We start from the raw sequence: 26,860 nt of genomic DNA, 5'->3' as shown, positions 1-26,860 counted from the left end.
GAGCCTGGATCCAGGAAGACTCATCTTTCTGAAATCAAATCTGGCCTTAGGCATTTACTAGCTATGTGACCCCACACAAGTCACTTCACCCCATTTACCTCAGTTTCCTCATCTGTAAAAATGAGCTGGAGAAGGAAATGGCAAATTAGTCCAGTATCTATGTCAAGAAAACCCCAAATGTTGTCATAAAGAGTTGAACATGACTGAAAAAAATGACTGAACAACTACAACTGCCCCTGTGCCCTCATCTCTTTCTCATCTCTGTCCTCAGGAGTGAGGTGTCCTTTCTAGAAAGGTGTTTACCCTCTGGACTTACTTAGGCAAAGGCACCAAGGCTGGCTGTGGCCATGGGCTCAGGCCATCTCTTTTGGCATCTCCTACAGTCTGAGTGTCTCAGTCTAGACTTAACCTGACCCAGCTGCTCCCCTCAGTCTTTGAGGAAGCTGAGTATTCTCACAGTTATGTATCTGGGAATCAGAGAAGTCATCTTTGGACCCCTAGGTTCAAAACCTCAAGACTATACAGCTCTTTGTTCCAAGTTCTCACCCACTGCAGATAAGACAGCATCAGCCTGCTTCTCTTAGAACTTGGGGGCGCATGTTTCCCAATTCCTCATCATCTCTGGGGTTCTAAACCCAGATTTTCCAAAGCTGCTTCCTCCTCTGCCTCCATCCCCACCTCACTCTCTATTCTTCGCTAACCGAGAGGAGCTGAATTCATACACATTGACAGAACCTGCTGCTCTCCTCTCTCCATCCTGGTTTCTTCCACTTGAATCTGCTCCCTAAAATCTCCTCTCTTCCCAAACACAGCCAAGGAGTTTACTAGACTGGACACTTAGGTTCTTGTCATGGTGGTGCCACTGACTGATTAGGGGATTTCAGACAAGCTCCTCTTCTATTTTCCTTTCTTCCAATGCAAAATAAAGGACTGGCCCATATGAGCTCTAAAGTTCCTCCCAGTTTTGATGTTTCTATGTTTTTTGTTTTGTTTTGTTTTGTTTTTAGTTTTTGCAAGGCAGTGGGGTTAAGTGGCTTGCCCAAGGCCACACGGCTAGGTAATTATTAAATGTCTGAGGCTGGATTTGAACTGAAGTACTCCTGACTCTAGGGCTGGTGCTCTATCCACTATGCCGCCTAGCCACCCCGTGATGTTTCTATGTTTAAGGGTCCTCCTAAGATTCTGTGTACTAAAGGCTTTCCCAGTTCTGACATTCTAGGTTTTAAGGATCCTCTCATTTCTAAGTTTCCATGTTCTAAAAGCTTTCCCAACTCTGACATTCTGGGTTCTAAGAGCCCCCCAGTTCTAAGATTTTGTGCTCTACAGAGTTCCCAACTCTAATATTCTGGGTTCTAAGAATCTTCTCATTTCTAAGCTTCTATGTTCTAGAGGTTTTCCTAAATCTGACATTCTAGGTTCTAAGGGTCCCCCCAGTTCTCAGATTCTATGTTCTAAAAGTTTTCCCAGTTCTGATATTCTGGTTTCCAAGGATCCTCTCATTTCTAAGATTCTATGTTCTAAAGGCTTTCCCAGTTCAGAACTATCCCTTGAGATCCAGTTCACATTGCAATTGTTTCAGAAAGCCTTCCCCAAATACTCCAAGGTGATTGCACCCTTCTCTGAACACCCCTGAACACTCTGGTTGCAGGGCTGTAGCTGTGGTGTCGTGTCCTGTAAGCAGAGAACCCACTCAAATCCTAGGCCTGTTCTTACCAACTCTGTGAGCTTAGTCTAGCATCTTCCACTCTCTGTCTCAGTTCCTTAATCCACAAAATGAAGATGCTGAACTGGACCTCAGACCTCTTCTAGTTCCAAATCCCAGGATCAGAGCTTTTCCCCTCCCAGTCTCTTTGCCCTTTAGCTCATACAAGGATAAGCTCTGTAGTTCTCATTTAATAAACATTTATAAAGGTCCAGTTCTGTGCCAGTTCTGTGCAGGGCCCTGGGCTGGGGGCTGAGATTGAGGAATTGAGAGATAATTAAGATATAATCTTAGGCTTATATTGGGGGATGTGGGGGAAAATAAGGAAGAAAATCTAAAATATATATATATATATGCATATTATATAAATCAGTATGAGCCAAAGACACAAGAAGAGCAAAAAGTGCTATGAGATCAAATAAAAATTCTTTTCCAGATTGCAGGTGAGGAATGATTGACTAAGGCTTTCTGGAGAAGGTAGTCAGTGAACTGAACCAAGATGATTCAATAGGCCAGGGAGGGAAGGAAAAAGGGTCTAAGGGAAATAGGAGAAGGGAGGGGGCAGTATGAAAGCAATAAACTTTGGAGAAGGGGAACCATATGAAGGCTTGGAAATTGGGGAAGACTTCTTGTAGGAGGTAGGAGAAAATTTAGATGAAATATTTACAGAAGCCCGCTGTCTCTAGAGGCTGATAAAAGAGATGGATTTAGATCCGGGATAGCTAGGTTTCAAAGGTAGCACTTTTACTTTATAGATGCAGGTTGTTGGTTAAGCCCCCTCACCAGTCTGTACCTCAGTTGCCTTTTCTGTAAAATAAAGGAGATTGGGCTGGCTTCTCTAAGCTCACTTCTGACTTTCAATTCTGTAACTACTTTTGAAGTGGTACAGGATCTGGAGAATCAAGAGTTAAGGATCAGCAAAGGTCAAGGAAACACAGGATTTGGGATCCAGAAGGGTCTTTGGTCAGGGGTACTTAACTTTTGTGAGTGTGAGTGTGCGTGTGTGTGTGTGTGTGTGTGTGTGTGTGTGTGTGTGTGTGTGTATGTCATAGCTCCTTTGGTAGTCAGAATGTTTTTAAATTCATAAAATAAAACACAAAGGATTGCAAAGGAAACCAATTTTAGTGAAATATAATTTCCAAAAAAATTTTTTTTTAAATTCATGTACCACAGGCTAAGTAGTTTGGCTGTAGACAAAAGTTCACGTTTTACAGATGAGGAAACTGAGACCCAGAGGAAAAAATCTTGCCCAAGGCAACATAGAACTTGGATTTGGAAACACATTTTCTGATTCTAAGACCAATGATTTCTGGAGAGAAGACATGATCAAGACTAGTCAGGCAGGGCAGAGGCTAGAGGTCTGAGGTTTCCAGCCCTCCCTTTGTCTCCCCCCCTTCCATCCCCCCAAAGGAAGGGCTGACAATGGAGAGAAGGCAAAAGGAGCAACAGAGGCAGTCCTTTAGAAAAACATAGCCATTGCCAGACTTCCTGCCTGGGGTCCAAAAGGAAGGACTTTGCCTGCTGTATGCCAGGGGGATGGTAGTGATGGGTGTGGGGCTCACTCTCGGTTTGCTCTCTCCTCCTCCCTACTCAATTCCACTCCCTCTACAGTGGTTGAAGGATCATAAACCGTGACACAGTGATGGCAGCAGCGGGATCTGGCGACACAGTCCGGAGAGGAAATCATGCTCCAGCTACCGTGATGCCCATCAGATGTCCAATTAGCCCATAATATGTCCGTGAACCACTTCCCTCTCCCCCAAAACACACACTTATATATATATATATATACTCTGACACATACATTCATGTAGATACACCCCCCCACCCTAGATAATCCTCATCCTTGGACACTCCCCTCCTCCCACATTCCTATTCCCCTACTCAGACATACTTACATAGATGCATACTCACCAAGACACACATGCCTTAAATACAGGCCCCCCCCCGGACCATAGAATCCACTCTGGGCCCATTTGGGGGCCTCTGACTGAGGCCTCCAGGGACATGGGTGGAAGATAAGGCCCTGAGCCTGGGATTCACTAAATATGTCCATTGTGGGGCAAGGTAAGGCCAAGTGTGTGTAGGGGTGGGGAGGGGAATCGTGTGCTCTATCTTCTCCTTCCTCCCTGTCCACCCCAGGGAGAGATGTTTGTCTCCTGATCTCCAGGGACTCACAATCTCTGTTGTCCTGTTCATGCTGGCTCAGCCCACAGTCTCTCTCAGCAATTTATCACTTGATTAATGTATCTAAGCAGCTGCTGTCTCCCCTTATCTTTATTATCTGTTATCTCCATTAGCTGACACATCATAGCTTCACAAGGTCTCAAACTGAGTAAAGATATGAGGAAAAACTCAGTCTCTGGCTCCCAGGAGAATTCCTATCCCCCCCATCCTCAGCCTCTAGAGTTTCCCAAAAACTCATGTGAACAAGGGGGTGGGGGCAGGGTGTTGTTCTTAGAAGTCAATGGCAAGGTCTTTGAAGGGCAAGGCCCAGCCTTGGCTCTTCTCTGCCTGGTTCCTGTAGCTTGGCCCAGGAGGGAATGGAAAGAGGCCTAGGGAGAGGAGGTGGTAAATCTCCAAAAAGTCTTAGATTCAAATTCTGATGCTTTTCCGGTGTGACCATGGCCTCAGCTCTCTGGACCTCATATTAAAAATGAGAAGCTTAGAAAAGGTGATTCTGAAGGTTTTGTTCATTTCTAAGTCCTATGACTGATACTACCCATCTTATACCATACCCATCCCACCCCTGGCACTGCCCATTATCCCCCCCCATCAGAAGCTTACACCCCCCCCAGCCCCAGGGCTGACCAAGCCTCCCTGGGGGACTCCTTCTCTAGGTCCTGACCCTCCTGAGGCCCTGAATCTAGAATTCATATTGAACACCCCCAGGGGACTCTAGGTTCTGGAGGCAAGGTCTGGGTGATGGTGGGAAAAAGGTTCTCTGACTGTCTGCATGTGTTCAGGTCTGAGCTAGGGAGTTGGGAAACAGAAAGCCCCTCTTTTCCTTATGCTGTGATGCTCTGACTTCAAGTGGAAGTCCCTAATAAAGGATAATTGAACCCCAAAATCTCAACTTCAACCATCCTTTCTACATTGGTTTATGGGGCAGTCTGGGATTGGGTTTCTGGGGTAACCTAGGACCTGGGTTTCTGGTTTCTAGGGTAGCCTGGGCTTGTGGCTTCTGAGATAGCCTGGAACCCTCCTGATATCAACGATCCAAGCTTTCCCTGCCTGACTAGTGTCAGTCCCCAAGACGCTTCTCTACCCAAGACCCCATAGCCAAGATGGTGCTACCTACCCAGGTGGTGGTGATGGGGCCGGCCCTGAGGTTTAGGCACTGTGGTTATGCCCAGGCCACTGTCTGGACAGCCAGGAGCAAAGGAACTCAGGACACAGAGTCAGGTGGGAAACGGGGCAGAATGAGTCACCCCAGGGGGAGCAGTTCTCAGGCCCAGCACGGGTGTGAGGTGACAAAGAAGCTGTTTATTCAAGACAAGGATATTTCCGGAGAGCGGAAGTCTGGCAGAGAGACGCCTGCTTCATGAGGATGCCTTGGGCCTGGCTGGGGGCCTGCTGGGGCACAGAGTAAGGAGGAGGGGATAGACCCCAGGCTTGCCCCCAACTACTCACACTAGACATAGCAAGGAGATCTGGCCATAGAACGGTCCCCAGGAGTGCAAAATTATCACCAAGGTTAGGAGGGGTTTAAATAAACTCTGGGGCAGGTTCCAAAAGGGAGATAACAGGTCTGGGATTATCCCTGATCCATAAGGGTGGACACAGTTCCCATTTTTTCTCCAGTGTTCTGACTAGTTTGGGGCTGACCAGAGGTCAGGAAGACAGCTAAATCATTGAGTCAGTTCTAGGTGGAAAGAGATCTAGGTTCTACTTTAAACTGCTTATCCGATGTGGGACCCTTTAAACAAATCTCTTTCCCTCCCTGGTTCTGTTTCTTCTGTAAAGGAAATGACCTCTTTCAGCTTTGCCATCCTTCATTCTAAGCTCCCTCCTAACTGATACTCCATAATAAAAGATTCTTACCAGCTCCATCCCACAACTGACATTATAGATTCTAAGGTCCCTTCCTCTCTCTGACATTCCAGGTGCTGAGGTCCTATCCAGTTCTCACATTCTGGGTTCTAAGGTCCCTTCCCCTCTCTGACCTCCCAAGTTCTGGGGTCCTTTCTAGTTCTCACATACTACCCTTCCCTTCTTTGTTATTTCATGTACTGAGGTCCTTTCCAGATACCACATTCTAGATTTTAAAGTGCCTTCCCCTCTGATATTCCATGTCCTGAAGTCCTTTGCAGATATCACATTCTAGGTTCTACCATTTCTTCCTCTGTCTGACATTCCAGGTGCTGAGGTCCTCTCTAATTCTCACATTCTAGGTTCTAAGATCCCTTTCCTTTCGCTGAAATTCTGTGTCCTGAGATCTTTTTCAGCGTTCACATTCTATGTTCTAAAGTCCCTTTTCCTCTCTAACATTCCAGGTTCTGAGGTCCTTTCCAGCTCTCACCTTCTGTGTTCTAACATCTCTTCCTCTTTCTGACATTCCAGGTTCTGAGGTCCTTTCTAGTTCTCACATTCTAGGATCTAAAGTCTTTCTTCTATCTGACATACTATATCCTGAGGTCCTTTCCAGTTCTCACATACTATTTTCTAAGGTTTCTCCCCTCTCTGACATTCCATGTTCTGAGGTCCCTTCAAGCTTTCTCATTCTAGGTCCAAGCTCAGTTATTCTGGTTTTAAGGTCCCTTTCAGACCTACTCTGCTCCATAGTAAAGTCCAAGCTCCATATTCTAAGTTCCCCCTCTGCTCTGACAGTCTCCATTCTCATATTGGATATAATTACTCCAGGTCTTAGCATCCACACAGCCTCCCCAGGGGGATGTTAGTTATCAAGATCATGGTGTTCTGGAGCTGCCAGCTACACTTGCCCACCTCATTTCCTGGGGTCTATTAAGAGTCTAGACTTTGGGATCGATGTCTCAGTGACTTTAGAAACTCCTCTTCGATCACAAAGGTCCTGATACAGGGATCTTTCCCCTCAAAATGAATGCCTCTTTGTGTCTTCCTGCTGACCCCTTGGCTGCCTGGAACCCCCATGATCTGCCCTTCCTCAGTAGGTCCCATACCATCAACGGATCCTCTGCCTCTCCTTGGCCCCAGGCACCATGGGAGCAAATGGTCTCCCTCCCATCCCAAAGCCCTCCAAGCCTGATCTTGTAAGGTGCCTAATCCCAAAATAGAAACAAGGATCTCTTTCAGTCTCAGGCAAGGGAGATGGGGAATTTGGGTTGCTAAAATATTTTATTTTTATATAAATTTAAATTGCAAATCATAAAATTTAAATTTATTTTTAAATTTTGATAATTTAGTTTTATAATATTTTCATTTTTTGAATACAGGCTTCTCTTGTTGCCTCAATAGTAAGTCTTCCCTTATAACAAAAGTTTGAAAAGAGCGTTCTGTGGTCCATCCTTCCTCTCCACTCCATCCCCCACCAAATACACACACATACATACACTTCTTGCTGAAATCTTGGTCCTCCTACCCCACCCCCTACCCTCTGCCCTGGCCCAGCTCCCACAGCAGGGGCCTCACCAAGCTGCTGGGGGATTTCCTACCCCCTCTATAAATAACAAGGAGGGGCAGTTTCCGACTGGGCCTCAGGATTCTTGGAAAAAAACGGAAAGCTGGCCAAGCTCCTTTGACCCGGCGCTCCCTAGGAGCCCCCCAGCACCCTTCACCATAGAGAATTGGGAAGGCTGAGGGGGAAAGGAAGCTGGGGGCTACTTTGTAGAGAATCAAATCATTTCCTGAGCCCTGGGACCCAAGACCAAGAAACAGGAGACCCCTAAGCTGAACCCAATCTGTCTGAGGTCCCCCCATCCCCTCCCTGAAAGTGAGCACAAGATCAGCCTTCATCCCCCAAGGTCCCCTATGAGCACAGAAAGTCACCTCCATTCTCTGTGGGGAAATCAGCTTTTAGAGAATGCCTTTTTCCTTAGGGGGAAGTAGAGGAAAGATGATCAGGTTTCTTCAAGTCCCTGTCTTTGTACTTAATGGTTCTATTTTGGGGTTGTTTTTTTCTTTTCTTTTTTTTTTTTTTTTTGCAAGCAATGGGGTTAAATGAGTAGCCCAAGGTCACACAGCTAGGCAATTATTAAGTGTCAGGTCGCATTTGAACTCAGGTCCTCCTGACTCTGGGGCCGGTGCTTTATCCACTGCACCACCTGGCCACCCTGGTTCTATTTTTTTTTTTAAAAGCAGCTGCCCCTTGGGAGGCAGTGTGTCTCAAGAGAGAAAGCACTAGTCTGGAGTCAGGGGACCTGGGTTCACAGTCTGCCTTTGGTGTTCCCTATGTTTGAGGTCTGAGGCACTTCTCTGGGTCTCATTTTCTTCTTCAACAAATGAGGGAACTGACCTAGTTTGCCTCTGAGGTCCTTACCTCCATATACCTTCTGATCTCCCTCATTAGCAGGAATTATTTCTCATTTTCCAAAATCTTGGAGCTGAGGAATGGGCTTCAAGTGGTTCCTGCCAGAAGCACCCCAGTAAAAGAAAATTTTATCACCCCCAGATTATCATTGCATTCGGAGGGAACGATTCCTTAACTGTTGGCAAAATAAGCCTCAGTACAGTTTGCAACCATTGTTACTGGTCTGGTTCTCTTGGGACCCAGCCAGAATATGGGAGTCCTTCTGACCCACAAAGAGCTGATGTGATGAGGGTGGATGTGTTCTCTGAGGTCTGATTGAAGGGACTCAGTATGCTTAGTCTGTTTTGTTTTTTGGTTTTTGCAAGGCAATGGGGTTTGCCCAAGGCCACACAGTTAGGTAATTATTAAGTGTCTGAGATCACATTTGAACTCAGGTCCTCCTGACTCCAGGATCTGTGAGCTATCCACTGCACCACCTAGCTTCCTCTGGGTTTGTTTAGTCTGAAGGAGAAAAGTTTGGGAGGGGACAGGGAGAAGAGGACGTGTAATAGTGATCATATTTAACTCTCCAAAGAGTCATGGTGCAGAAGAGGCAGTTATGTGAGAGGCATGGTGCTAATAAGCCAGGAGACAAGAGGCAAAAGATCAACCCTGCCCTCAGGGAGCTTACACAGGAGAAACAACATGCAAACAACTCTAAACAAACAAGCTAAAAAAAAAATGAATGGGAAATAACCAATGGAGGAAAGGCACTAGAATGAACGGGATTGGGAAAAAAATCCTCTAGAAACCTGGCCTTTTAGCCAGGATGTAAAGGAAGCCAGGGAAACTGAGAGATGGAGATGAGGAGGAGAAGGGTTCCTGTTTCTGGCAAGAGCCAGGGAAATGGGGTGTGTTGCTCCAGGAAAAGCAAGACCAGCGTCACCACATGGCAGAGTACATGGAGGGAGGGAGGTTCCAGAAGGCTGGAAAGATGCCGAGTAGAGTCCCAAAGGATTCAGAAAGGCAGAGGATTTTGTACTGGATGCAGGAGGCGAGAGGGAATGAGACTGCTACATCTAGAGATGAAGACCGTCCTAAAACAGAGCTCTCCAAGGTAGTGGAGGTGCCTTCTGAAACCTGAGAGCTCCTTCCCAACTCTGAAGGTCTTCAGGCAGAGGCCAGAAGGCCGATTCTCATAGGGTTTTATGTGGCACACAGTGAGCACTTGAACTTTCTCAGAGGGTTTGTGGGACACATAGTAAGCTCTTTAATTCATTCTCAGAGGGCTTGTGTGACACAGTGAGCACTTGAATATTTTTCTCATCCAGTCACTCACTGGTACTGCAGGATGGGAATTCTGCTCTGGTATAATTTTGACAAGATGACCATTTGCCATTCCTTCTAACTCAGATTTTCTGGGTATCTCTGGGAGACTGGGATCAGAAGTGGGTTTCCATGGTGGGATCAATTCCTCCCATAGTCATGATCATCCCTTTCAGATGCAGTGATCCAACTGCTTTTTTTTTTTAAATAATTTGAAAGGGCGGCTAGGTGGCACAGTGGATAGAGCTTCAGCCCTGGAGTCAGGAGTACCTGGGTTCAAATCCGGCCTCAGACACTTAATAATTACCTAGCTGTGTAGCCTTGGGCAAGCCACTTAACCCCATTTGCCCTGCAAAAACCTAAAATAAATAAATAAATAATAAAAATAATTTGAAGTCTGTATTCCAATACAATTGATTTCTTTGGTAATCCTGTGTATTTTTAAATGTTAACTTATTAGCATTCATTTTAAAAATAATTCTATATATTTAAATCCGGTCTCAGATACTAACTAGTTGTATGACCCGAGGCAAATTAACTTGTGCCTCAGTTTCCTCAACTGTAAAATAGGGTTAACAGCACCTACCTTGCAGGGCTGTCATGAAGATCAAATAAGAAGTTTATAAAGCATCTAGTAGTGACACATAGTAGGAGCTGAAGAAATGCAGATTCCCTTCTCTTCAGCCCTCCCCCTTTATTTTATGCAATAAACAATATGATCCTGAGAAGGGGTCCAAAGGCCTCCCCAGAGTGCCAAAGGGGTCCAGGACACCAAAAAGACCAAAACCTCTGCTTGAGAAAAGGTCATGGGGTGGGGTAGCATTCTCCTCTCTAGAGCAGGAAGCCAGGCCCCAGATGAGCTCACCCAGTCCAGGAAAAGGACCCTTAATGATGAACAAAGAATGGGCCAGAGGCTCCCTGGGGCCTGGGATTTCAAGTTCTCTTCCTTTCCATGACCCTCTTTCCCAAAGGGAAAAAAGGCCTGCAGAAGGCCTTCCATGGGTGTGGAATACCTTGTTTTACTTTTGTTTTTTTCTTGCAAGAGATGGTACTCTGGGAGGAGTTATGGGATAGATATACTGGGAAATGTAAATGATACAGGACAAAAGATATTAATAAACTTTATTAAGAAACTTGTTTATGATCAGACAATGCCCTGCCCAACAATGGTCTCAAATGCCTGTCACCTCTTTCAAACTTGTCAAGGAGCAAGTCTCTAACTGAAATCCAGAGCCCCACCTTGGATGATAAAGTAGGCTCATACTGGCCTAGTATTCCTGGGGAGAGGTAGGCCCAGCCCCAGACAGAGGTAGGGCCAGAGTGCACATCTATCACCTTCTTCAACAAGCCCAGAGGTCCAGCCCCGAGATTCCTCCTTGGCCGCCCTGCGGTCCTGTCTATGATGGGCCCACAGATGTCCTGGTCTCAGGGTCCTCACAGCCCTTCAGTCATCACTTGCCAATACAGAAGTCCCGGAAAATGACATCCAAGATGTCATCGGCCCTGGCCTGCCCCGTGAGGTGGCCCAGGTGTTTTCGGGCTGCCCTCAGCTCTTCAGCTGCCAGGGCCAGGTCCTGGGCCCTGCTTTGCTCATAACGGCCCAGGGCTTCACAGCAGCTCTGGAGGTGGTGACGGTGGCGGGCCCGGGTCAGGATTGGCGGCCCGACGCTTGGATCACCGCATCTGAAAGGGATGATCATGACTATGGGAGGAACTGATCCCACCATAGGAACCCGCTTCCGATCCCAGTCTCCCAGAGATACCCAGAAATAATGGCCCTGGGAAGAGTGAAGCCCAACCCTCATGCCTTCCCCACCCCCCCAGTCTCTCAAGATGAGAGGTGGGAGTCAGAGGTCAGGAGTCTCAGAGGAAAGAAACTAGTCCAAAAGCTGGGATTCACAAGGTCAGGAATGGGAGGATAGAGTCAGAAGAGGGGAGGATCAGAGGGTAGAGGTTAATCAGTTGGATGGGGGAATAGGCTGCAGAGATTAGTCTGCATGCAAAGTCAGATAGTTCAGAGGTGGGAGGGCAAGGCGGTGGTCCTCACACAGCAGCCAGCTCCTTCTTCAAGGAGGCCAGCACAGTCTCCAGGCCAGCCTCCGTCTTGCAGGACAGCAGGAGGTGGGGGGGCAGGACAGGCCCCCCAGGCTGCGTTCCCTTTGGCAGCAAGTCAGCCTTGTTAAGTACCAGCAGGATGCGGCGGCGGGAGGTGGAGGGTCCCCCAGGAATCACCACTGTCTCCAGGAAGTGGCGGCTAGAGGTGGAGGCCAAGTCTGTGGCATCCAGTAGGGCTAGTACGATGTCAGCTTGAGCCAGCCTGGAGGGACAGGATGGACGCAGGAGGAGTCTGACTCAGAGGGGCCTTGGGGATCATCCCGCTGCCAAAAGGGGCCCTGGAGGCAGAGACCTGGGGTCTGGCCCCACTCCTGCTGAGGATTAGTTGGAAATTTGATTTTCCTCCTTGAACCTCAATCTCCAGTCTGTAAAATGGAGATAATGATCCTGGGTATTTGCTTAGGTCACTGGGGTCTTCTTGAGTGTAAGGGGAGAGGTGATCCACCAGTTGGTCAAAGGGTCAAAGAAACCATCCCGCCACCCTTTCAGGATCAGAGTCCTAGAACATGTATGGATGAATTCCTAACAATAGGATTAAACTCTTAGCTAAGGAGAAATGAGAAGTGCTATTTCAGAGAAGTTCACAGAGGCCCAAGGAGGCCCTTCCCACCTTTCCTCCCCAATCTCCACACCTCCCATCCCCCACTTCCCCACCTCCGCCTCTGCCCACCTGCCCAGGAGACATCTAGAGCCCTTCACAGGCCCCCACTAAGGCCTGGGGATGGCCAGCTTGGAACAGAAGCACGCCGGGGAGGTGCAGCGAGGGTGCTCAGGAAAAAGGAAAAGAATTTAACAGGAAGGTAGCCTGAGAAGGAAAAGTTCCTGCCAGGAGCCTGAAGCCGTCCTCAGAACCCTAGCTCCCCGCAAGCACCCAGGAGAGAGAAGCCCATGTCTTGCCCTTCGGCCTGTAGTCCCCCCCAGGGCCCTCACCGATCCTGGGCCCTGCGGACACCTTCCTGTTCCACCAGGTCAGGGCTGTCCCGGAGCCCTGCTGTGTCACTCAACAAGGCAGGGAAGCCCCCAATGTCCACAGCTGACTCTACCACATCTCTAGTGGTGCCCGGCTCAGATGACACGATGGAGACAGGTCTCCGACCTTAGGGGGAAGGGAGGGAGTGTGAGAGCGTATCAGCCCCTGGGAGCCTTAAGACCCAGGCCCTTCTCAGGGTCAGAAGCCAAGCTCCCATCACAACAGAACCCCACTGGTCCAAGGTTGGGCACTGCTGCCCCCTGGTGGTGCCCCAGGAAGGATGGCATCTGAAGAAACTACTGACGACCCTCAGTCACCCCCCACCCCATGTCTCCCCTCTCCTCTGTCTCTCAAAGCCTGTCTCTCCTAGGGTGGGGGTGGGGGGAGGAGGAAAACAGCTCCCCCCAGGGATAATGTAACAAGGAAAGTTCCTGAGGTCAGGGTTCTGGCTTCACAACGCCGCCTCTCACTCAATCCCTGTGGGACACAACTGCCCTAGGCCGCCGTGGCCATTTGTAAAACGAGAGGGTTGGATCGGAGGTCTCTGAGGCCTCTTCCAACTCTGGAACTGTCATCCAGGAATACTCCTCCCAAAGTCTTTCCTACTCCTCTCCAACATCTCCATTTCCCCCAAACATGTTCTTCCTCATCCTGAAGGGGGGAGTTTCCTGTTCTCTACCCCCTGAGGCACTGGGTGGCACAATGGAGAGCCAGGAGTCATGAAGACCTGAGTTCAAATCTAACTGCTGACGCTTACCAGCTGTGTAACCCTGGGCGGGTCACTTCACTGATGTCTGCCTCAGTTTCCTCATCTTTAAAATGGAATGGACAATAGTGCTGAGCTAGCAGGGTTGTTGTGAGGATCCAATTTGCCCATTGTCATAAATGCTTATTCATTCCCCTCTTCCCCAAACGTCTCCCTTCCCCCCAAAAGTGTGCCCAATTCCCATGGGACTTCCTGCCACTCACTCAGCAGGTTGATGAGACTGCTCTTGCCCGCATTGGTTGGGCCAGCAATGACCACATGGGCCCCGGAGCGGAGCCGCTGTCCCCGACGGGCGTCTCGCAGGTGGGTCAGGAGGGCTTCCCGGAGGCCCTGCACAGTACTGTCCACTGCAGGGATGGGGATGAGAGTTACAAAAACTTCAGCTAAATGAAAGGGGCTGGGGCTGGCCAGGGTGGGCAGGGGCTGAACGGGTGTGGAAGGGAGTCGGGGTGGGCAAGGGTGTCTGACTGAGGAGGGTCAAGAGAAAGGTAGTGAGAGCTGCCTTGAGGAGGTCAGCGAGGTTTGGGAAGGGGAGAATGGAACTGGGAGGCCTCACCCCACTCCAACACGCCTTCTTCAATATTGTCATCCTCGCTGAAATCAATGTAGGCCTCCAGGTGGGCCAGGGCCTGTGCAAGGAGGGAGGGGAACTGAAACTCCTCTATTCTTCCAATAGAGGTGGCCAGCCCACCCAGGGCCTTGGAAGTGGTCAGGAGACACAAGTCAGGGAAGCTCAAACTGCAGGAGGCAGCCCCCTGGCCACACGCTCAGAACTGAGCACCCCAAGCCTCCTGAGGGCCAAGCAATTCTTCACTCTACAGACTCCTCATGGATCTTAGAACCACAGTGGAGGAGGGAAGGGGGAAAAGGAGGGAAGGGAAGAAGGAGAGGAAAGATCAAGAATGAGAAAAGAATGAGGAAGAGCTAAAGTAGGGAACTGGAAAATAAAAAGAAAAGGGACGAGAACCAGGACACCTGGCAGGCCCTGGAGCCTCACTTGCCATAGTTAGGGTCTCTCCCCAGCCTTGGCAGAGCTGTCCTAGCTCGCCCTGGAGCTGTCTTAGGGCCTGTCGCCGCTGGGCTTCAGTCTCTGCATGGATCAGGTCCCCCAGCCCCTCCACCTCAGTCAGGCTCAGTTTCCCATTCTGGAAGGCCCGTTTGGTGAACTCTCCAGCCTCTGCTGGGCGAAGGCCTGGTATGCTGCCTACCTGCCAGGGAACATCTGATCAGAGCCTGCCTCACCCCCAAGAGAGAAAGCCCCCTGGGGCCCCAGGAAAGGAGAAAAGCTCACCAAGGGCTCCCAGCACAGCACTCACAACGGCTGGCCCACCATGGACGTGGAACTCAGCACAGTCCTCTCCAGTAAAGCTGTGGGGTCCTAGAAAAGAGGCAAGGAAGACAGTGCAGCAAGGGGATCCTTCCCTAAGCAAGGTTGGCAACACCCAAGCAAGGGACATGAACACACAGATGAAATGAGGAAGGTCTGATTGGCCATTCTGACTCTGAGTCAGAGGAAGGAAAACTCCTTCTACCAAACTACCTCCAACTATGCAAGCACTGGCTGTGTCCTAGCTTCAGTCTTCCTTCCCCTGAAAGGAGAACTAGAGACTTCTGAGGAGACATCAGTACCAATAGGGAGAAGAGAAGGGGAAAATCTTCTAATCAACTCAGAATCACAAAAAACAGAAACTGCCAGAACCATGAGGTCGAGGTCTTTTCACAACACCAACCCTTTAAACTTACACAGGCTCAGAATTCTGGACTCTTAGAACTCTGTACTCCTAGAGGATCAGAACCTGCACTCCTTGAGGAACCTCAACTCTTAGAACAACAGACTCCTAAAACTGTGGATTTAGTTTTAGATTCATGGCTAATGAGGCGCTTTAGAAAGTATGAACCTAGGGGCAACTAAGTGATGCAGTGGATAGAGCACCAGCCCTGGAGTCAGAAGGACCTGAGTTCAAATCTGGATTCAGCCACTTATTATTATCACCTAGCTGCGGGGCCTTGAGCAAGCCACTTTACCCCACTGCCTTACAAAAATCAAAAACAAAAAGACATTACCAACCTAATTCCAAATGGTTAGGGAATCTGAAGGACTGATAGGGAAGTACCAACACCTGTGACCCCCAAGAACTAAGAACCACGTCCCTTCTTACTTACCTGGGAACCAGAGAATCAGGCCCCTGTCTAAGGGTTCAGAGGAACTAGGGTCCTGCAGTAGTTGAAGTGTTGCAAACCGGGGCTTCGGAAGGGTTCGCAAGGCTGTGAGTCCCAGGAGAGCAGGGCCACTGGCTGGACCACTGGTGCGAATGACTGCCACACCACACTTGCCCTGGCCAGAAGACAGCGCAAAGATAGTGGCTCGATGGCCAGAGATGGGTCTGTGTGAACAACGTTTTGGCAGGCTGGGCAGGGAGAGGAGAGGAAAAGACAGCAATCCGGGTGAACAGTCTGGCCATGACACTGTACAGAAGGATCCTTGCAGACCACATATTGACTTAAAAACCACATGTGAATGTTATCTATCTTTTACTGCATTTTTATTTATTTTTTATAAGTATTTCTCCATTCTATTTTAACCTGGTCTAGGTCACATTAGGTCACACTATAGGTTGCATGTGTCTGAGGTGTGGTGTGTTTGATACACCTTGGGTCTGTTGGGAAGAGATCTGAATCTGGAGTAAGGAAGTTTAAGTCACTGGCCTGCTAGCCCGAGGATATCAGAGGCTTTTTATATCTCTGGGCCTCAGTTTCTTTATCTGTAAAATGAAGATAATTGGACTAGATATCTCTTAGAAGTCTTGAACATTTCAAATTCAACATGTCCAAAATCAAACTCATCTTTCCTTCCAGGTCCTTCCTTCTTCCTAGTTCCCTGTTATTATTGAGGACACCATCATTCTCCCAATCACCCTATCTCCTAAACTGGAATCAGCCTGAACTCCTCATCATCTCTTCTTCCCCATACCCTGCATGCCCAAGCTGTTGCCAAGGTCTACCAATCACCCCTGTGAATAGCTTTTGGGGATATGAGGCAGGGAGTTATGACTTGCCCAGGTCATGTAGCTAGTAACTATCTGAGGTTCGCATTTGAACTCAGTTCTTCGTGACTCCAGGGCTGGTACTCTATTCACTTTGCCATCCAGATGTCCCTTGTCTTAACTCTTGAACACACCCCTTATCTCCTCTGACTCCCACACCTCTTGGTGTAGACTCTTATCACTGGATTACTGCACACCTGGTTTACTGCAAAAGCTGCTGAGGGTCTGTCTACCACAAGGCTTTCCCTACTTCAATCCATCCTTTATTCAGTCCAAAGTGATTTTCCTAAAAGTACAGGTTTGATGGTGTTGTTGGTGAGTCATTTTTCAGTCAAGTTTGACTCTTCATGACTTCCTTTAGGGTTTTCTTGGCAGAGGTACTGGAGGGGTTTGTTATTTCCTTCTCTAGCTCATTTGACAAATGAAGAAACTCAGGCAAACAGGGTGAAGTGATCTGCCCCAGGTCACACAGTGAGGAAAGTGTCTGAGGCCAGATTTGAATTCAGGAAAACTAGTCTTCCTGACCCCAGGCATGGCACACCTAACTGTTCCTGGCAGCTTAATAAATGCTTGTTGAGAAAAGCATGGAATGAATTACAGGATCTGATGCTGAGCAAAAGGAGCAGAACCAAGAGAACACTGTACACAATAACAACGATATTGGGAGTTGATCCACCTTGATGGAGGTAGCTCCTCCCAGCAGTTCAGAGAGCTAGGACAACTCTATTAGACTGTCTATGGACAATGCAGTCCCCATCCAGAGGAAGAAAAACAAAACAAAATAAAACAAAAAAAAACCCCTTCAGAATCTGATGAATACTACATTCACTTTTTAAAAAATTTCTCTTAAGTATTTCTTTCCCTTAATACTAATTCCTCATAATGTTTTGTCCTTCATTTTTGAAGAAGACCACCACATCAGAGAGGTGATGCCATGACAAGCACACGAATTGGATTTGAGGGGGTGCCAACTTGGCACAGTGGATAGAGCACAGGCCATGGATTCTGGGGGATGGGAGTTTGAATCTGGCCTCAGATACTTGCCACTTACTAGCTATGTGACCTTGGGCAAGTCACTTAACCCTGACTGCCTGGCATCCAGGGTCATCACCAGTCAACCTGATTCCTATCTGGCCACTGGACTCAGATGGCTCTAGTGGAGAAAATAAGGTTTCTGGCTTAGCCCATCACCCCCTCACTCAAATTCAATTCAAGTGCTTGTCATGGCATCAACCCCCTGATGTTGTGGTCTTCTTTGAAAATGAAGGACATACCTGAGTTCAAATCTGGCCTCAGATACTGTGTGGCCTTGGGCAAGCCACTTAACCCCATTGCCTAGCAAAAACTAAAAAAAGAAAAGAAAATGAAGGACAAACATTATTAATTCCTCATACGAAAAATGACTAATCTGTAAACACATTAAACACAAATGTATATGTACAATATTTACCAGACTGTCTTCCACTGAGGGGAAGAGGGTGAAGGGAGGCTGGAAGGAAATTATGTAACTTTAAAATATACATATGCATATGAATGAATTTTGAAAAATGTTCATAACATGTATTTGGAAAAATAAAATATCAACTAAAAATTAATTAATTAATGCAAATTGACTTGATTACCCTGTCCAAATCTCAAATCCTATGATTCTAGATTAGGCCACTAGGTGGCAGAGTGGGTAAGGGATGGTTTAAAGACAGGAAGACTCCAGGAGGAGAGACTTAGTCCCAGTGTGAACCTGAGGCACATCGCCTTTCTTAGCCTCGGGATCATCTGTAAAATGGGAACAGCAGCACCTGCTGCTCAGGCAGCTGTGAGGCTCAAATTAGATGATAATAACCTAAGTAAACTTAGTTCTGTTTGACATTTAACCAGCCTGGTTCCTTCCTCCATTTTTGATCTTATATTCACCTTCCCACTGGCTTTATTGGCAGTTTCTTCCATTTCCCAACTCCGGGTCTTTACCCACAGTGTCCCCTGGGTTTGGAAAGCGCTCCCTCCTCCCTCTGCTTCTGCCTCTTGGCTTTCCCCAAGACTCAGCTCAGACACCACTTTCTCCAAGACTTTCCTCTGTCCCCTCCAATCCTGGTCCCTTCCCTCTGAGGTTATCTTCACTTACAATGTATCTATCTGGTTATACTCTATATCACATAAAAGTTTAGAGTACACACCACAGGTGTCCACACGGATGAGTTCCTATGGCTCTGATCCGTCACAGTCGGGCACGGTGCAATTTATCTCAAACAGTGATGTCATTTTGGTCTTCTTTGATAACAAAGGACAAGAACCAACCAACACCCCTACTGTATAGCATTGTTGCCTTTCCTCTGTTAGCACATCTGACAAATTTCAATCCCCTCAGAAAAACTTTCCATGACTTCCCACAGATTTTTCCATCTAAGTGACAATTCAATCTAGACTAGACATTCTTAACTTGAGGTCTATGAACTTTTTTTTTTGGTTTTTGTAAGACAATGGTGTTAAGTGACTTGCCATAATTATTAAGTGTCTAAGGCCACATTTAAACTAAAGTCCTCCTGACTCCAGGATCAATCCTCTATCCACTGTGCCACCTAGCTGCCCCTAGGTCTAAGAATTAAAAAAAAATTGATAAATATTGCAATATAATTGTTTTCCTTTGTAATCCTATGTATCTTTGCATGTATATTTACATAGGATTACAAAGGAAAACATAAATATATCGAACAAATATAAAAAGCAAATATAAATGTATTTGCATAGATTATTTACATGCAATTTACATGTATATTTTGCATACTGATTGACATAGGATTATAAAGGAAACATGAATATGTTGAACGCATAAAATTAAATGAATATATTTACATTTTCATACAATTTACATGTATATTTACACAGGATTAAAAAGAACATCGATATGTCGAACACATGAAAATTAAATAAATGTATTTTTGCATGTGTGTACATCTACATACAATTTACATGTGCATTTACATAGGATTACAAAGGAAAGCATAAATATGTCGAACACACGAAAATTAAAATCAGTATTAGTGTATTTGGATACATAGCATTTACATACGATTTACACAGATTTGTGTTTACATAAGACTACAAAGGAAAACATGAACATGTCGAACACATAAAAATTAAATAAATATAAATGTATATTTAATTTTTATATATTTACATTTAATTCATTTAAAAACATGACTGAGGCGGGGGCCACAGGCTTCGTGGGCTTGGGCCCAAGTTCCTGCTCCAGGCTGAGAACTAAGAGGATTCTTTTTTTTTTTTAGGTTTTTGCAAGGCAGCGGGGTTAAGCGGCTTGCCCAAGGCCGCACGGCCAGGTCATTATTAGGCGTCCTGGCTGTGCCACCTAGCCGCCCCAGGAGGGCCCGTCTCCCACCTCCCTTTCAGCCTGGCCTCCCCTGCACACGCATGCGCCAGCAGCTCATGCCAGTCCACCTCCTGGCCACTCCCGGCCGCTGCGGGGCACGCCTGGCATTCTAGGCCCCAGCTCGGTGACTCCTTCTGCACCGGGGCCGGAAGCAGAGCCTCCCCCCCATTTTACATCTCATCTTACAGAAGGGTAAACCGAGGCCCAGAGTGGTCAAGGGGGTCACAGAAGGGCAGCGGCGCAGTTTAAAGTGTACACAGCTCTAGGGCGGGGGCCGCGGCCTCAGCACGCAGGCGCAGACGCCCCGGAAGCAGCAGAGCGCGGCAGCCGCGGGCCAGCCCGGCGACCCACGTGTTCTGTTTTGACCTCTGCCCCGCCCCATAGTTGACCCCTTAGCTGCCGGACTGGAGACCCTCCCCGCCCACCCTGCACCCACCTGGCGCACAGATGGGCATTCTGCAGCGGGCCGGACACTAGGGCTCCCAGGCGCCTCCACATGTTGCGGGAGGGCGAGAAGCGCGCCCGCTCCGGGCCCCGGAGCCACGCGACCCCGGTGCCCCGCCGTGGCGCCTCCCGCAGCGGCTTCCCGCGAGAGCCCCGCCTCCCTCGCCCCGTTGGTCAGCATCCAAAGGCTCGAGGTCTTATTGGCTTTTCTCGACGACATTTCCTTTTCTGATGCTTGATTGGCTATTGTCACTAAGAGCTGGCCTTGCTAGAGGTGTGATTGGTCTATTCCCTAGCAGTCCCTCCCTCCTACCGCAGGCTCTTATTGACTCGATCTCGGAGGGAGCGGCCCGGCCTCCTAAGATTTGATTGGGCATCCTCGCAGAAACCCGCTGCCGCGATTGGTTGAGACGGGCTGCGCTACGCTGGGGTTTGACACGTGGGGGGCGGCCCTGGAGCGGGAAGCAGGAAGCGCGGCCTGATGGGGTGGATATTTATATGAAGAGGATGAATCGATAGAGTGATGATGCGCATCAGGGCGAATGACCTCCGCCGTCCGGTGCGGACGCGCATGAGTATTCAGGGAGTGAGGTGGCGCTTCGAATACGATTCCCAAAACCCTGGGCCAGAGTCTGGGTCAGAGGTCAGGTCTCAGTCCAGGGCACCCCTCCTGGGACCCGGGTCTGCTCTGGGCATAGGGACCTCCGAAGTGCCCAGGCGCCATCTATACTAGCTGGGAACACAGAGAAAGGCCAGAGACGGTCCCAGGAGCTCGGTTTGTTGGGGGAGATGACGCGCAAGCAACTACATATAGTGGAGGGAAGGCAAAGGCCGGCTTTTAGCTTCCTCTTAAAAGGAATCAGAGCAAAAGGGTGAGCAGAAGAGGAAGGGGATTCCAGGTATGGGCACAGCCAGTGAAAATGCTTGGAGGTTTGGGAAAATGGCCCTGTGTGAGGAACAGCATAGTGGCCGAAGCCCCTGGATGGCAGAGTACATGGGGAGGGGAATAGGAAGCCTGGAAAAGTAGAAAGGTAATAGAAGGTGTTAAAAAAACAGAGAGGGGTTGGAGTCAGGAGCTCGTTCTGGGTTCCTCATCTGGCGGGCTCCTCCCTGGAATGGAAACTTGTGACCTCTGGCCCATCATTGGGCTCTAGCTAAGGTTCTCAGCTCAATGATACCACCCGCACCCAATCACCCCAGGTGGTGAGGGGCAGTGGTAGTGGAGGGGAATGGGGATGGGGAGACAGTAGGAAGCCCTCCTCTTCAGGGCTTGAGACATAGAGGTTGGGATTAGGGGAGAAAGACTGAACAAATGATAATGATGATGTTTGTCCTTCGTTCTTGGAAGAAGACCATAATATCAGGGAGGTGATGAATTGGATCTGAGTGGGGGGGGGGGGCTATGCTAAGTCACCAAATTCACTTTCTCCTCCAGAGTCATCTGGGTCAAGTGACCAGATAAGGAATCAGGATGACTAGAGATGGCCCTGGGTTAAGTGACATAAATGTAAAGGAATGTTATTGTGAAGTATGAAATGAAGATTGGAATTCAAAGGAATGCAGGAAAACCTGTATGATGCAGAATGCTCTGGACAAAAATAATACTAATACATCTGGGAAACTTTAATTGTGATGACTAACCTTGGTCCTAGAGAAGAGATGACCAAATTCTTTTCCTTCCTCTGGATAGTAAGGTGGGTGATTGAGGGTGTGGGCTGTTGCATACTCAATCAAATGAGATATTTGTAAAGCTCTTAGCTCAGTGATTGGCATACTGTAGCTACTTAATAAATGCTTCTTCCCTTCCTTTCCCGTGACAGACCAGATCCCTGTCTGTTGATTTTGCTGAACTGTTTTTTGGTGGGTGGGGGTAGGCTGTAATAATACCATGACAAGTCCTTTAAGTAAAAATAAAAGATATTAAAAATTTTGTATGTGATGAGATAGAGGACAAGTGGGGAATCTCTCCCCCAAATTCAAGTCACTGCTCAAAGGACTTGTGATAGAATAAGGTCTTCTGAGGGGAAGTAAGCTAAAGGAAAGAGGAGTATATGGAACAGGATGATGTTTAATTTGGGAAACTAACTCTCTTGAATAACTCCCAAGGTGGTCTATTCAGGAACCAGAGAATGGAGGCAGGGAGTAGCACTGGGTTGGTTGCACAGTGGGGATTCCTGGCCTTTTTACCCTGACAGGGCTATGGCGTATAGTCATGAGTAGGGAAGGAAGAGAGACTGAAACTTTCCTGAAACCTAATTTGAGCCCAACCTCCTCACCTGTTATCCTTACATTCCCAACTCTCTGGAGCTTTGGGATCCCCAGACTTTAGACCCCCCCCCAGCCCCGGGGCTCCAGAAATAAGGACTAGAAAGGCTGATAGAAGAAGGGCAAGAGAATCTGGAACTGTGCTTAAAGATCAATAAAACTGGGGGCAGCTAGGTGGTGCAGTGGATAAAGCACCAGCCCTGGAGTCAGGAGTACCTGGGTTCAAATCCGGTCTCAGAGGCTTAATAATTACCTAGCTGTGTGGCCTTGGGCAAGCCACTTAACCCCATTTGCCTTGCAAAAACCTAAAAAAAAAATCAGTAAAACTGATCAGTACAAATACTAGGTCTACATCCCAAAGAAACCATTAAAAAAATGGGAAAAATCTCATATGTTCAAAAAATATTTACAGCAGCACTTTTTGTAGTGGCAAAGAATTGGAAATGGAGGGAATGTCCATCAGTTGGGGAATGGCTGAACTAGTTATGGTATATGAATGTTATGGCATACTATTGTTCTATAAGAAATCATGAGCAATCAAACTTTAAAGAATCATGAAAAGACACATGAATTGATGGTGAGTGAAGTGAGCAAAACTAAGAGAACATTTTGAACACATTAGCAACAACACTGTGAGATGATCAGCTATGATGGATGCAGCTCCTCTCAGCAGTTTAGAGATTAAGGACAACCTTGACAGACCTACTATGGGCATGCCATCCACATCCAGAGGGAAAAAACTATGAAGTCTGAATGCAGAACAAAGCATACTAGGTCTATTTTTTAAACTTTTATGATTTTCTTTCTCACTTTTTTTTTGCTTTTCCTTTAGTTCTAATTTCTCTTTCACAACATGACTAAATATGTTAAGCACACATGTAACATGTACAACTTTTACCAAATTGTTTGCTGCCATGGGGAGTGTGGAAGGAAGGATGAGTGGTAGAAAATGTGGAATTCATAAGTTTGCAAATGAATGAATGATGAAAAACTACCATTGCATGTAATTAGAAAATACAAAATAAAATTTCAATTAAAAAAAAAAAAACAAGAAGAGCAAGAGGTTGAAAAGAGAAGAAGGGCTTCTGTTTGACAACAGAACACAGGGCAGGAGATGAAAGAAGAAATGGGTGCCTGGGTAGCCCAGAATCCAGGAAGCCCATACCAGACCAGATTAGAGCTCAGATCCTGGACAAACCAGAGCACCCCCTAGGTCCTAGAGCAACCCAACCAAAATCCCAGAAAATTCAGATTCATTAACATAACATGCCCTCTCCAAGGAGCTCCAGATTGCTCAGTGGTCAGACTAACCCAAGATTGCTTTAAAGTCATCTCAAGATGCATGAATTCAAGGAACATTTATCTACCACTCTTCCTGGTGAGTCCCTCAAGTGGAGCCCTGACCAAAAAGGTAATATGAGATGTACCCACACAAGTGGGAGCTCAGAGAAGGCTTTCTGGGGGACCTTGCATTTCTTGGTTATCAATGACAGCCCCTTTGATTATATCAGTGCTCCTCTTTACATTCAGAGGGCTTTCACAGAAATTATTTCTTCTAGTCTTCTGGTCCCAGGGGCGGACAAGTGAGGTTGACAAAACATTTCACTGCTTGATGGAGTGGTGAAACTAGTCACGTGAACAATTTTAGCGAAATAGGGAGAATCTCGGGAAAATGGGGAGAGGTACTTCCTTCCCTGCCTGAACATACCCTGTATGTCCCCATCCCTGCATGTTCCCCTGGGCACCACTTTATATCCACTGGCATCCTTGCCACACCTTTTTTCCAGTGAGATACACAAACAAAACCCACATAATCCTCTAGCACCATCATCCTATTTGTCAAAAGTACCCTTATACACTGATTTTCTGTCTGCTCAACCCTTTCCTTCAGCCCATTCCGAATTCCAAGAATCGCTCCCAATAGATATTTAGTAATTTAGCAAGGTTGGGAGCAAAGTATCAATCAATCAATCCATATTTTATCAATATGTTACATATTGTGCTTTGCTAAGGCCTGGGGTTAGGCAGTTAGGTAATGCAGTGGATAGAGCACTGACCTTAGAATCAGGAGGACAGGAATTGGAATTCAGCTTCTGACACGTAGTAGCTATGTGACCTTGGGCAAGTAACTCAACCCTGAAAGCCTCACATCCAAGGCCATTTCCAGTCATCCTGATTCATATCTGGCCACTGAACCCAAATGGCTGTGGAGGAGAAAGGGAGGCTGGTAACCTAGCACAATACCCTGTCACTCAAATTCAATTCATGTGCTTGCCATAGCATCACCATTCTGATATCATGATCTTCAAGAATGAAGAACAAACATTATTATTATGATTGTTGTATTATTATTAAGCCTTGGGGATACAAAAATATTAAGGGCAGCTAGGTGGCACAGTGGATAGCGCACCGACCCTGGAGTCAGGAGTACCTGAGTTCAAATTCAGCCTCAGACACTAAATAATTACCTAGCTGTGTAGCCTTGGGCAAGTCACTTACCCCCATTTGCCTTGCCAAAAAAAAAAGAGGTCAAAGACTGGTCCTGCCCTCAAGGATCTTATAATCTAATGGGGAAACAAGTAAATTTATATCTACAAAACAATCTCTGTAGAGGATGAGCAGAAAATAATTGACAGGAATTAGGAAGGATTGGGGAAGACTTCCTGCAGGAGGTGACATTTTAGTTGGAATTTAAAGGAAGTCAGGGAGTTCAGTAACTGGAGGAGAGGAGGAAAAATGTACCAGGTATAGGGGATACCTCCCACCCTTGGCAGAATACCAGGAACTAAATGATGGAATACTCAGGAAGCCAGTGTCACTGGATCAAAGGGTATATTTCTGGAAGTGAGGTGTTATAAGGTTGAAAAAAAAAAAGGGAACTAGGTTATAAATGCTAAACAGTATTCTGTATTTTATCTAGGGGCAAAAACCAAAAAGCCAGTGAAGTTTATTGAGCAGGGGAGTTACATGATTGGATCTGAACTTTAGAAAAATCTCTTTAGTGGCTAGACGGAGGATGGGTTGGAATGGGGAAGGACTTGAGTAGGCAGGCCCCCCTGAAGGTTATTGCTGTGATCCGGGCATGAGGGGATGGGAGCCTGCACTAGAGGTGTAGCAGTGTCCGAGGAGAGAAGGTGCATCGGAGGGTTGTTGCAGAGGTAAAATTGCCCATTTCGGGCAACGACTTGGACCTAGAAGGTGAGATATAGCGAGGAGTCCACAAGGTCCCGAATAATGAAGCACCCTCATTTTGAACCGGACTGGGAGGACGGTATCTTTTCTTTGTAGTAGTAGGGAAAGGGGTAGGGTAGGAGGAAACACAATTGATTCCGTTTGGAGCACAGTGAGTTTAAGATGTCTACAATTAATCTAGCTTGAGATGCCTAAAAGGTGTTAAAGATGCAAGAGTGGAGATAAGCCGCTGGACTGGGAAGGGAGTTATGGCACAGAGGTGGCCACTGGTCACTGGGAGCTGATGAGCTCACCAAGTGAAGTGGTGCTGAAAGAGAAGAGGGCTCAGGGCAGATCCCCAAAGGAAACCTAGGGTTAGAAGAAATAAGACAGAGGACCCAGTGAAGGAGACGGAGAAGGCGTTGTCAGAGTGGTGGTGGGAAAACCAGAAGGGAGAGTTAGCCCCAGAACCTACAGAGAAGAGAGTATCAAAGAGGAAAGAGTGATTAACAGTGTCCAATGTTGCAGAGAGATCAAGGAGATCGAGAGAGATCATTGAGTTCAGCAACTAAGAGGCATTAATGACTTTGGAGAGAGCAGTTACAGTGGCATGACAAGAAAGTCAGCTTGTAACGGGGGGATTGGGGGAAGGAAGGGGAGGGATGGCAAAGACGCTGAGTCCTCCCAAGCCCGGCCCACCCACCTTGATGCCCAGCTGTCTGCCTCTGCGGACCCCTGGCCGCCAGTCCGCCTGGCTCCCGTCTCATTCACTCGTCCCTCTCTCTGCGCTTCCATCCTTCTGTCTGTCTGTCCGAGTCTGCCTGGCCATCTCTTTCCCAGCCTTCCTGTCTGTTTTGCTGCCGGCCTGTGTGCTCCTCTGTCATCGGCCTCCCCCTCCAGCCCCCATCCACGGTGACGCTGGACCCCGGCGCGCCTAGGTCCACCCCTCTGTACTACTCAGGTGGCCATCTGTCCGTGTCTCAGCCCACGTCCAGCCCCAGGCAGGTTCCCAGCGGTCCGAAGTGGGAAAGGCCCCGTTTCCCCAAAAGGGGAGCGGCTGAAGGGCCCCCCACTTGAAGGCCACCGACCCCAGCCTCTGTAGGGGCCCCCCAGAGCAGCGCCCCCCGGGCGCCGAGGCCGCCCCGGGTGGATCAGCTGTGGGGGTGCTGGGGTCCCCCGCAGCCGCCGGGCCGGGCCCTCCGCCCGGGCCTGCCTGAGGCGGCCAATCAGCGGCGGGGGGCGCGGCCG

General features: G+C 47.8%; 2 protein-coding genes across 5 annotated transcripts in view; one reads left to right on the top strand and one right to left on the bottom strand.

Annotated features, from left to right (window-relative positions):
- PLVAP (plasmalemma vesicle associated protein) overlaps nucleotides 1–4,772 on the top strand; it is a 37,483-nt gene extending 32,711 nt beyond the window's left edge. For all 3 annotated transcript variants that reach the window (XM_074204477.1, XM_074204474.1, XM_074204476.1), the window contains one exon: nucleotides 3,314–4,772. In XM_074204477.1, coding sequence (XP_074060578.1) covers nucleotides 3,314–3,320 — 7 coding nt within the window. In that variant the 3' untranslated portion in view covers nucleotides 3,321–4,772. The remainder of the gene's footprint in view (nucleotides 1–3,313) is intronic.
- Nucleotides 4,773–10,559: 5,787 nt separating this feature from the next.
- GTPBP3 (GTP binding protein 3, mitochondrial) lies at nucleotides 10,560–20,307 on the bottom strand. 2 transcript variants are annotated; one of them, XM_074204469.1, is made up of 9 exons: nucleotides 20,169–20,307; nucleotides 15,470–15,714; nucleotides 14,598–14,684; nucleotides 14,308–14,510; nucleotides 13,863–13,935; nucleotides 13,510–13,653; nucleotides 12,501–12,666; nucleotides 11,503–11,772; nucleotides 10,560–11,138 (listed from the first exon to the last, which is right to left on the bottom strand). In XM_074204469.1, the coding sequence occupies exons 1-9, from the start codon at nucleotides 20,228–20,230 to the stop codon at nucleotides 10,907–10,909; spliced, it is 1,482 nt and encodes a 493-aa protein (XP_074060570.1). In that variant the 5' UTR covers nucleotides 20,231–20,307; the 3' UTR covers nucleotides 10,560–10,906. The 2 variants fall into 2 exon arrangements, with proteins under 2 accessions (XP_074060570.1, XP_074060571.1); XM_074204470.1 differs by lacking the exon at nucleotides 15,470–15,714 and having other exon boundaries at nucleotides 20,169–20,278.
- Between the last annotated feature and the right edge of the window lie 6,553 nt (nucleotides 20,308–26,860).

The sequence above is a fragment of the Macrotis lagotis genome, chromosome X, assembly GCF_037893015.1.
Source record: "Macrotis lagotis isolate mMagLag1 chromosome X, bilby.v1.9.chrom.fasta, whole genome shotgun sequence".
Classification (NCBI taxonomy): domain Eukaryota; kingdom Metazoa; phylum Chordata; class Mammalia; order Peramelemorphia; family Peramelidae; genus Macrotis; species Macrotis lagotis.
This window is presented reverse-complemented; position numbering and strand designations above follow the sequence as displayed.